The 12246-nt window shown below is 42.3% G+C and overlaps 1 protein-coding gene across 18 annotated transcripts in view; it reads right to left on the bottom strand.

Moving 5' to 3' along the window:
- Positions 1–12246, bottom strand: part of CELF4 (CUGBP Elav-like family member 4) — a 700630-nt gene that overhangs the window by 76599 nt on the left and 611785 nt on the right. For all 18 annotated transcript variants that reach the window (XR_004354760.1, XM_032676638.1, XM_032676640.1 and 15 more), the window contains one exon: positions 5869–6012. Coding sequence is in view for 17 of the 18 variants with exons in the window: in XM_032676638.1 (XP_032532529.1) it covers positions 5869–6012 (144 nt within the window). In the remaining variant the exon portion in view is untranslated. The remainder of the gene's footprint in view (positions 1–5868; positions 6013–12246) is intronic.

Raw genomic sequence — 12246 nt, 5'->3', positions numbered from 1 at the left:
GGAGATGGAAGGATTTGTCTCACACGTCTTTTTGCTACCTTGAGTTGCAACTGTACTCAAGGGCAAGAAATACTCTCCTTTTTCTTACAGGAGGAACAATTGTATGGAGAGATGAAGGAACTTTCTCAAGGTCAAAAAATCCTGTTGGAAATAGGACAAGAAAGCACAGCCTGCCTTGCTCAGCCCCCAAAAGAAATGCGTGTGAAAATGAAAAGGGGAAGAGGAGAAAGGGGGATTATTTCCAATGAACTCTTTTTGAAATAGTGTGATCATTACCCTTGGAGAGGTCTTACTCTGAATGATGTGATGACCTTCCCCTTTTTTTTCAGTGTTATTTGCCATCCTTGTCTCTGAACGACATGATTTTTTTTGACTTTTAACATTCTTCATTTAGTATAATAAAAGTAATAACAGCATCCCACACTTCCCACCTCTAACAATCTATGCAGACACTTAGCTAATGAATCCTCATGTTAACCCTGTGATAGAAAAAGCTAAGCAAAGTGATCAATCAAGCAGCAAGAGGACTCATATCTGGTAAAGTCACAGCATTGGCAAATTCTCTTTTACCTAACTGGCCATTAGGAGGTAAAACTAAAAATACCTTTCAAGCCTTCAAACAGACAGAATATGATTGGTAAAAAAGCTAAAATATTCTTTCATACATTTTTAATATCTTCAAGAAAACAGAAATTTCTGTTTTGAAAGTAAAGCTTAAATTTAATTAAATTTTTTTTAAAAAAATCAAACAAATGTGCAACACCTGTATTCATGCACCTTAGTGTCTTTCCAGTGTGATACACAATAGTTCAGGTTTCTGATTTCCTGTGAACTGTGGAAAAACCCCAAAGCCTAAAAAAGATTGCACAGAGAGCCAAAATGTGAGTGTTCATTATTTCTGAATTACCAGGGAGCTGGTGGTCAGAAACATGGTATTAGCCCTGCTACAGAGTATTATGGCCTCAAAATAGCTTCCTCTCCTGGAACAGATCAGAGCAAGTGATTTGCGTATCAGGTAGTATTTACCAAATATACTGTCTCATTTTGGCTATTTAAATGTAATAACTATTATATCCAGAAGATAGCCTATAGTCAGTAATTTCCCCCCAATTTCATAGGGCTAGCTGATTTTTTTTTAAAGTATCTTTCCAAAATAATTTCACAGTAGAAACTGAATAAATTTAGGAAGAAGAGATTCTTCCCATCAGCACTACCTCAGATTATTTAGCAGAAATATCCTTTCATCTCCACAGGAGCTGGACAGCGAGGTAGAAGGGGACACCTAGGCTTTTGTGGTCAGTATGGTAGTCATTGCTGCCCTAACTTCCCAAGAAGACCAGCTGTGATGATGACTGATAGCTCTGCTGTGCTCGACATTCCCAGATTTGTTGCAGTTTTGCTCATCATTCCCAGATTTGTCCAAACTCTGGAGTTTGGGAGCAGCAGCCATTTATACTTTTTCAGAGTGAGGGGAGCCAGGATTTACTGATGGGAAAGGACTTGCTCCAGGCCAGAGAGCAAATGCTAGCATTGCCTATGTTGTCTCTGTCCCAGTCTGTCTGTTTTTACTCACAAACTCTATGCCTATCCCTGCTGCAGGGTGCAATCAGTCCCAGGGCTGGAGTTTGGCCAGAAGACCATGACTGACACTCCTACCCCATTTTTTATGCAAACTTGATTTACGACTTTGATCTTATCTTAAATAATTTAAAAATTAAATAATTTATACTGTATCTGTCACTTTCCAAGGCTCTTTCCTTTGTTCTTACTTTGCTCTTCTGCATTTTCCCATCTTTCTAACCCTTTTTTGATCTGTGAACATTTCCTTTCTGTGTGGTGGGGCATCACTGACACGAGACAGCTCCTAACTATTCCTTGCCACTTTCTGCACAGAAAGACCTAAAGGAACTTTTTCCACCATTGTTTGTTTGGGTCAGGATTGTACTACCACTATTCACAGTCTGTTTTTATTTTCACTGCTTGTGATTTTGGGGTTGGCCATCCCACCTCTTACCAAGATCTAAGAAGGTGTGCTGCGCTCCTCTGAGGTGGAGTGTGTCCCTGCAGGTTCATTCTTGTCTGGTAGCAAATCAAGGTGGTGCCAGCTAGCATCACTCTCTCTCCAGACTGAGTTCAAATCTATACCTCAATCTGACCCTAACTTAAACTACAGAAACAGCTATCAACACCCAGCTGGTGTATATTCACAGTAACCCGACACCAAAAAGAGCTGATGCTCTGTACACGTGTGAAATAAAAAAAATAATTGCCCCATAAAAGGAGAAGTTAAATGAGTATGGAAAGATATTGCTAAAAAGAAAAAATCTAAAACAAACAAACAAACAAACAAACAACAAACAAAAAAAACCAAAAAACCTAATCCCAAAAAACCCCATCAAACCAAACCAACCAAACAAAAAGAACAAACCACCAGACTCTGAAACAAATTAGTGTAGGGCCTCTGGGAGCTTTAGGAAGCCATGAAATTTGACTTGTCTTGAGCTGCATGCAAAAGAGGTGAAGTGAGTCTAGTGTGGCTTTCTGTGTCACAGAAACAGCATACAGGGTTGGTGCCAAGCTTTGTCTGGTCTACTTGCAGGTGGCACATGAGGAGGGGATGGAAAACCGCACATAGTGGAGAAGTCCCTTTGCTTCCTCATATTTTTTACCTCTGGGTCTGAGGCCATATGGCTGCTGAACCCGAGGACTGGTTGCTTGGCTGATGTGAGGCTGCCACTGCTATCAAGGTTAAAGTTGTTTAAGCTGAGGCTAAGTGGGTTGACAGCGTGCAGCAGCAGCAGCAGGGAGTGAACTGCGACACGGCCAGTTGCTGAGCTGTAAGGCAGGTAACTTAGAGAGGAGCTAGGGCCCAAATCAGTCCTGATGGCAACATTGAAGACTGTTAGTCAAACACTGATGGACTGAGACCCTTGCTGTTTCTCCTCAAATGGTTTGCAAACCCACAGGTGCCCATCAATCTATCATGTGGGTTTCTGATGCACCGGCCACCTTGATGGATTGAGACCTTTTTGCAGGAGCTAATCCAGTCACAGTGATGTGCAAGATGCTTCTCTGGGGGAAATACAGCAAGAAACTGCATCGTATGGGACTTGAACAACTTCCTCTCTGGGGACAGACCATTAGAAACTATTGATAAACTGCTGTCATGGGATTGCTTGAGAAGTCTTACATGGAGACATGAGTCAGGTGTGGACTGTAGGGGGATAGCTGAGAGTGCAGACTACAAGCATGAATTAGAGAGCCTAATGTCTCCTGCTTATTCTGACCTTACTACCAAGCACTGAAGCACTTCTTGTACTTGTGTTCCTGCCCTACCACTGTGTGAAAACTCATGGAGGGACTGTGTAAGAGAGAGCCATGTCCCTGAGGGAGAAGAGGAAATAAATAAATCTGATCATCAGCTTTACTTGTACATGTGGAAACAAGGCCAGGGAGTCAAGTAATTCACTGAGTATCACAAGAGTTGCTGGTGGCCGTGGCATCACCCGTCATGACAGTCCTGATCCTGATGTTTCACCTTCCCTCCTCTTGACTTGCATTAGCTCTTTGACTCCATTTTGGGCCGAATAAAACTGCTCTCTCCCTTTTCCTCTTCCTTATCGATCCCTTCATCTCCTGCTGGCATTTGTGAGGTGCCAATCACCTTGATATATAAGAGCCAGCAGTCTGAGGTGGATTAATCAGGAACGAGGGAATGCCACAGAGCCTCGAAGCTCCCTTCCTTCCCTTTTATGTGAGACTGTGAGATGAAACAGATAGGGATGCTGATTGAGAGACAGCATCTGAGCACGCTCTGGGTGTACAGGCGCCAAACGGGAATGTGATCCCATCATTTAGACAGCTCTGAAGTCCCCAGGGTAATTGGTGTCACCAGCTTGTCATATCCAATGGGTCAAGATCTGAAACTTATTCTTTCCCCATTATTAGCATATTTATTAGGGGAAAAAAAAAGATAATGGGTCCAATTCTGCTTGCGTAGAAATCAATATGAAAAATATTCATTTGTTTCGATGGGTGGGAGCAGATCAGGAATTGTTTCACTCTTCCTTCAGCCATAAATCCTCAACTACCATCATAAAATACCTGTATTATCTGGTGAGAAATGGAGGAAACTTTTGTCATGTAAAGGAGCAGACTTGCATTCTCTCATATCAGGATTAACCTAGGCTGGAAATAAGAAGAGTTACTCTAGATTAAAAATAATGCAAGAAGAGTTTTTGGACCAGAGCATCAGGACAGTGGTGTCTTTACCATCTCTCCAGCTGCCTGATCAATGCCTGTAGAGTAACACTGAAGCCACATCTCCTGCCTGACAACCTCTGCAAATGTTCATCCCAAGCTACTTGTGGGTTGCCTCCTGTTAATCTCTCTGATATGTAGGGGCAAAAATCCTGCATCCCTCTGCCAGGCTGCTGACCTCTGACCTGGGCTCAGATGGGATTTACTGTCTCTTTTCCAATTCCTGCAGCCTTCCCTGGCCAGGAGGACAGTTAAACACAGGCAGGCAGGGGAGGGAACAGTTCTTCTATCATATGAGGAAGGGAGCAGAGGACAAAGGAAGAGACAGAGATTGACTTAGTCTGGGAGTAAAAATGGAGGCAGAAAAAAAGAAGTAAACTCAGAATTTTTCTAGACAAGAGTGAATTAAAAATTCCAGAACTTCACCAAGAGGTGAAGCTGGGAGGAGAGAGGGGGAACTTCTGTGGAGCTCTTCAGCACATCCTCACACCTCTGCATGGCTCACACAAGGGGTAGACAGGGTTGTACCAAGGGTTCAGTGAGGCTCAGGACCCCCAGAGAAGGACAGAAATTTTCAGATCTTCAAGTTAACAAACAAACACGGGCATGTGATGGGAAATACATGGTACCAACAAACAAGAAAGAAACAGTCAGGGAAGAAAGCAAAGCCTGGTGGTCAGTGCACTGAAGGAAGTATGGGTACAGCAGAGTGTGATTCCTGAGCTGGCCCTATAAACCTCAGGCAAGGCATTTGGTCTCTTGTTCAGGAATACGTTACTCTGGAAAATGGTACTTCCCTCCTGTACACAAATCTTGCAGAGTACAAGGGGACTACATTTTGCCACCAAACAGATGAAGCACTCAGACACTCTGCCTGCAAATGTGCTCTAGAGACAACAAAATCACTGGACAGTATTGTGTCTATTGTGTCTGCCTCCTGCAGGTATCACCTCTACCTGCCTCTGAAATACATGAGAGTCCAAGTTACCTGAATCCAACCTTGTTTTGCAGGTCCTTGTTAACTGTAGCCTAAGAAATAGTACTAATGCCAGAGACATCCATTTCAGGGCATCATCAAAAGCCCAGCTCCCTGTACAATCACATCTTCTCAGGGGCCCAGTGTCCAGGTTTGGCATGTACATAAAATACCTGAAACAACTCCAACAGGTCTTTTTCCCAGTGCACTTAAATCATACTATTTTGGGAAGTCAGCACTGTATATGTGCATATCTGCTTGTCTATTTTGTTATTATCTAGCATGCTTTCATGAACCTAAAAACATTTCTGCCAACAACTGCCATTTCATCCTGTGTTCACTCCAAGGTACCCAGAAGCCACATGGTGACATGAGGCAGAGAACTAGGATAAGCTGAATTCAGGCTTATTTTATCCAAATGCTCAAAGGCTAGCTGTGCTTTTATTTTACAGCAATGGCTTAGACCCCATAGGAAGTGTTTTGCATGGGTCCACACATGATCATGGTTCTAGAAGTGGTTACTTCTAGAACTGGCTACTGCACCTCTGAGACTTGCCTTGGAGATTCCCTTGTCTGCCCTGGATAATATTCCCAATTCCACGAACATGTGTAGAGTCAGGGTCTATACTTACTGCCTGTGCATAGGCGCCATAAGCCCCAAACTGGATGGCCATGGGGTTGAACATGCCCATTTGTCCTGCCATTTGCTGCATGCGCCTCATTGTACGCTCCTTGTCCGTGTCCGCAAACTTCACCACCAGGCTTGAAGAGGCTCCCTGCAGGAGAGAAAGCAAAAGGACACACAAGAGGGAATGAGCTAGATACACACTTGCTCACCAATCCATACGTGTAACAACACAGACTTGGTGCAACAAAATTCTGATGGAGCTGACTTTTTCCATGCAAAAAAAGTCAGATTTTTGAATTTGACCCTTGCAAGGGGCTGAGAGCAACAGGAAGGAAGTAAAGGACCCAGGAGGGTGAATGTCAGCAGCCTGTTTCCTAATTTCCTCTTAAATTCAAAGTCCTAGCCTGTCATTCATGTTCCCTCTGCAAAAGTTTTTGCCTTATTCTTTCAACCTTCAGACCCATTAGGTTGTCCTCATCAGAGGACAAAGATCTGAACTCAGTGCAGTAAAATGTAAGAGGCTTTGCTGAATAAATGCGGTAGGATTTGTGGACCAATTTGTTTTGGTGGAATGTGCGAGGTTTCTGCATTCTAGACCCCTGAACTGGATCACCCTTTCATGCTGCTCTCTTGTAACCCATAGTGGGAAATCTCTGCCCAGCCTTGGAGATGAGAGTCAGTATCATGGGCAGAGTGTATGTATCATCATGAAACAACATCTCTTCTGCACTGTTAGATTAGGGGAGCAAAAATAGTACCTGATGGAACTGAGTTTCCTCTTAGAAAATAGAGACTACTACACAACCCCCCACATTTAAAGTTACACATCTCCAGGAAAGCTTTATGATATTAGGATTTTGTCTACAGTCAACACCAATGCAGAACTACAGATGACCATCAGAACTGCCTTCAGAAAAGTGTGAAAAACATAGTGTTTTTGGGGATAAAAGAAATCCCTCTCCTTCCCAAAATGAGATGAAAGGTCAGTAGCTGTAATCCTTACATTTCTGATAGGAGACAGAGATGAGAAGAAACAGATCTACTTAGGAAGGAAGGCACTGGTATTTTTTTCGTCTGGCTCCAAGGAAGTTCCAACTTGGTTGACTCCCCACAGGGTGTTCTCCCTGGGGATGGAGGAGATGCAGAGAGGAGAGAATCTGGCCACTGCCCTGGCAGCAGGGGACAGTTGCCTCGGTACCTAGGTTGCCATCAAGCCTGGGGAGAACAGGTGAGCTGTCAGGAGGCTGACAAAAGGCAGCTGAAATCATTGTGCTCCTATGGTACACTTCCCTTTCGACAAACTATTTCATTGCTGGAAATACAGTCAGCCAGAAATTACCAGCTCAGCCTCTGGCTGTGGCAGTAGAGGAAGACCAGCTCCATGCCAGAGGAGCTGAGCTATTTCAGGACGCTCTTTTTTCTAACAGAGGTGGATTTTCTCAGATTGCACAGGAACAATATTATTAACTGGCTTGCATGCACTCCTGTGTAACTGCAAGCACAAAAAATAGTCTCAGTGAAAGCAGAGTTGCTCTGCTACAAACTGGGAAGAATGTAGTAAACCACAGATATGGATGCATATATATATAAGTCTGAGCTATACATATTCAATAGCCTCTCCAGATCCTCAGTTATGAATAAAGACTTGAGGAATTAACTTGCTAAAAAAAGACCTCAACAATCTAAGGCCACACAATGAGCAATGTTCCCCCGGATTTGCAGTCTGTTCTGGGAGAAAGTGATTTTCATTGGTAAAGAATCTTTCTTTTTGACCTGTTAGTCTCTCTCTAATAAATCTATAACCTGCTAACACAATGTGGTGAAGAGCAAGGTTTTGAAAGAAGTGCTTCAGGAAAACAAAGGGATGGAGAGATGAATGCTCCATTCAAGGATGGAGAGCAATCTTCAGAAGTTATTAAAAAACCAAAACAGAAGGGGGAGTGGAAGGGGGAGAGGAAAAAAAATCTAGCCAAAATTCCCCTGCATTTCTGTTGAAGGCTAGATGACTTTTCATTTTTTTTACATCACATGATGTAGTTATTGATCCTTCCCCAAATCACACTCTTAATTGCAGCTCATCGACAAATGAATATTTTAATGCATACATTTCCTGCTAATTATCACCTGGACTAGTTCTTAATTAGATTTCAACACTCATTTAATTAACCCTGATCCAAGAGACTGTTTGGTAACTTGAATCTAATGATTTAAACCTATTTGCAGCTGTATTGAAGGGACGCACTGGTCCACAGCAGATTGGGCTGTTCAGAGGTGCTGTTGTGATTTGCAGAGCAGAGGCTGCAGCACTGTGTGCACAATGCAGGATGGAGGATTTTGAAACTGAAACAGGCACATGAGTATTCAACTCTGCAAAGGGGTTTAGAAGATATGACCTGCTCTTGTTAGAAGGACAGAGAAGTGTAAATAAGTTGGTGTCTTCTTCCTTCCTCTTTTATTTCTAACTCTATTTGCCCTGGAAGGCTTAGGGCCAGAGAACTGCCTCAGGCATTTGCTGATGCCTCACACTGTTGAAAACCAAGCTATTATTGTAGATGGCATCATGAAAACATGGGTAACCTCCACATGAAATGCTTGCCCCTGGAGTGTTCTTCCCTCCTGACGTGAGTCATAGTGACTGCACAGCAGCTGTTTGACCCAATGGGATCTTGTATTGCCTCTTATGAGATGTTTTTCTGGGTTGCCTGTCGCAGCAGGACTTCAGGCCCCTTTGAACATCTCTATCACACACACAGAGCAGAAAGGCCATTGGCAAATAAATGCAAGCTAGAGCACACTCTACAAAAAAAAAGAGAAAAAGAGGTTTTTTTAAGAGTGCAAGTGGTTAGAGATGTGTTGCCAGTAGAAATGCTGCAATGTTCTTGAATATGAAGATCGACCTTGGGATTGATGCTTTCTGTGTGTGGTTCCTCATGTGCAGCTCTTTCATGTGGCCCAAAGGAAATCAGTCAGTAAACGCTATCAGATCCGCCAGTGCAGGACTTTTAGCCGTGGAGCCAAACACTGCTGTTCATCTACAGCAGAACAAGGCTACTTCCTACTCCAGTGACTACTACTCCACTGAATAACAACAGAAATGCCCCAGAATGGGCCAGATTTTCCATAGGGTAAAAACCCCAGAGCCCTTCATCTGGACTATTTATTGCTTCCGCAAGCAGCTAAACTGCGGTGTAAATCATCTGTTGTCTGCTGACAAAGGCAATAGGTCCTGTCTGCTCAGTCATTTATTAGTAATACATAATCTCCTTCTTGCTCTCTCTGGTTGTTGGACTGGACCTTATATTTTGCCAAACCCCAAGAGAGTTACAGTGGGTAAGTCGATAACGTTTGAAATGTACTTCTGCATTATAGTGAGGAAAAGGCCTGTTTATTTCACTACCCTGCAGACCCACAGTCAGAAGAGACCATCATGAAAGTGAGCATTCCTGCTGGTGCCTCTGCAATGGGCTGCTTGGAATCGGCATTTATCTCCTTTTCCATCAAATCAACCTCCTTTTTCAAGTACTTTGATATCTACTGATGAAAAGAATAATGTAGGTCTAAGTGTTATTATGCTTTTCCTATTCTCTCTTGGGCCAGCAAGTCTACTTAATATGACTACCTTGCTTCCAGTCCCCCTCCCTCACATGGTAATGAATTGCTCCCCTTAGTCAGCAGAGTCTGATACTCCCTAGGCTGGCGGGGCGAGCGAAAAGATGGAGGAAAAATCACTCTGTGCCACACTCACTTTGTAATCCCTAATCAGAGTCCTCTGTGGGAAAAACTAATTTCCCAGCCTGTCTTGACGTGTGAAATAAAGTCATTCTTGAAAACAGGAGCTTGACAGGTCGCTTGTGAAATTTCATATTCAGCTAAAAATAAAATATCCATCCATTGATATTTCATTTAAAGGCAAAGGAAAAAAAAAATCCTTTGCCTGGCTGTTGGAACTGTTTCCCATTAGACATGATCTTCCAAATGGAGTGCATACACAAATTAAGCAAAAGCTTTTCAGGAGGCCAAATATTACTGCACAGCATCAGGGAAAGTTGTTTCTCCCTAGAACAATATTCATAGGAAAAGTTTTGTGAAGGTGCTACCTTGTAGAATATATGCCTGAATTTCCTTTTCCTGATAGCCCTATAATTCTCCTCTAACTCAGTAGGTTACCAATCCCCATAGATGGTTAGACATCTTTTTCTTGCAAAACTGATGAATCTGGGCCTAATTTGTAAAAGTCTTTAAATAATGTTTCATTTTAAGCTCAGTGAATGACATATTGGAGATAAGCATACACTTAAGCACTTTTACACAAGGGTGTCTCTCTCATACAAGTGGGCCTTTGTATCTTGGTTACAAGATAGAGCCAGTCAAAAACTCTGGGCAAAAAATATTAAAAAAAGGTTTGTTACATTAAAGTTCCAGAGACTCAGCCCTGGAATATAACAGATCTGAATGTGCAAATCCCATAAACTACCTTCCAAAATGTCAGCTGTAGACACAAACTAAGATGCTTAAATGAACAGGTGCTGCCTTCCAAAGTGACACCACATGAATGGGTTTTCTTGCGGTGGAAATTCTGCTTTAGCACTCCTTTTGCTACTACAAGGCGGAGCTGGGAGGATGCTGATCCTCAGCAAGACAATCAGGCTAAGTATTACGACACAAGGATCCTTGATGTTACGGCCTGAAAGCCAGAGGAAGGATTCTTTGCTTTGGACTCTGTCAGCTCAGGCTGTTTGGTATGTTTCCCCTAAGTTTGAAAACAAATTTGGATTTTTGTTTTAAATGCCTGTGCAGCTTTACTGAAAGTCAGTCTGCTGAATTAGCCAGTGGGATTTGACCCTAAACTGAGGTTTTAGACAAGCAAAAAAGAAACTACCGTCCAATTAAAACCATAGAGCAAAGGGAATTTTAGCTAGGTAGAAAAGTAATTACCCAGGCTGGAAGATGGCCAGAAGAGGGGGACTTACATCCCTCCTATCTTGTGAAATATGTTGTTTTTCTGTACTCAGGGCTTCAATTTCATGTCTCATCTGAAAGATGGGTAGGACAGCAGTCCTACTCTGGGAGCTGGTTTAGGCACACTTGAGAGCGACAGAGATGGAGAGGAGAAAGAAGGCATTCATCCAGGACTTTAGTGATGGACCCTTTGATAATGCTGCTCCCTCAGTAGAGAAGATTCTTCATGAAATGTCTAAGCAGAGAGAGTTGCTGCAGGTACTTCCCTTCACAGGTCTCCGGAGCCGTAATTTATTTGGAGTGGAAGCTTGATTTAGATTTTACTTCCCTTACACTACTTAGCAGGTGTCTCTCAGAGCTAAAGTTATTGCTTTCCACAGGGCAACAGAATCATTGAGTCCTGGTGTCACTGTACCCATTTCTAATTAGGAAGAACTCAATATATAGCCCAGGTGTTAGTATACCCCTCCAATCAAAGCCAGTTATCTGAAAAAACTAAACTTAAAAGCAGAGTTCTTCTAGCACCTCTGCATTTTTCAGTTCAGTCTATGAACGATAAAAGTCCTCACAGAATCATTCACCTTCCCTAATGTGTTATGAAGAGAAAAATATTGTTATATCAACAGAATGGAAATTTTTACCAGCTATTTAGGAATATGAAAGCAATAAATAATTATTTTTATGTTATTTGAAGAAAAATTTAAAATCCAGAATTCAGAAGAGATTGTTTCCCCTTTCCAGTAAGAGTAACATGGTTTGGAAGACTAGGTATTATTAGCTCTGTACTAACTAACTAAAAAATATACTTCCTCTGACAATATTCTTACAGCAAAAAAAAAGACATAATTTTTTAATAAATTATTACTACCACTAAGAAACTCTTTGGTGGCTGCAGCATTGAACCTCATAAAAGGTAGTGTCTGAATGACATTTCCTTTTAGTTAAACAAGCATGAATGAAAATAAGAGAAGTGGAATAATTCCAGAGTCATAAAATGAATTGCCTATTGTCAAAGTGAGGCAGAGTCTCACTGCCTCAGGTATGGAGCTCCTGATGCTTCAGGACTCTGCTCACATGAGCTCCATGCTTCTTTGGCAGCTTGAGATAGGGACATGAACAGCCTAAGATGACTTGGAAAGAAGCAGACATAGAGGAAGGGCTTGCAAGCTGGGCAGATACATTTCAGCTGTGCATGTGACATGAAAGAACATTTCTATGGCACTGAGTTGCAAACATGCTTCACATAACCGGGCATCCCAGATCCCTGTCATGCTACTTGACTCTAGGCTGTTGTGGTGTAAAGCATCTTGCTTGACTGAGATAGGAAGAAGATTTGAATTTTTGCAACATTTTTAAACTGAAGATTTTCAAGCAGTGGTCAGCCATGGCGTCGAACCAGATGACCTTTAAAGGTCCCTTCCAA

The sequence above is a fragment of the Chiroxiphia lanceolata genome, chromosome Z (genome assembly GCF_009829145.1).
Source record: "Chiroxiphia lanceolata isolate bChiLan1 chromosome Z, bChiLan1.pri, whole genome shotgun sequence".
Classification (NCBI taxonomy): Eukaryota; Metazoa; Chordata; class Aves; order Passeriformes; family Pipridae; genus Chiroxiphia; species Chiroxiphia lanceolata.
The sequence above is the reverse complement of the archived record's forward strand: the minus strand, read 5'-3'. Positions and strand labels throughout refer to the sequence as shown.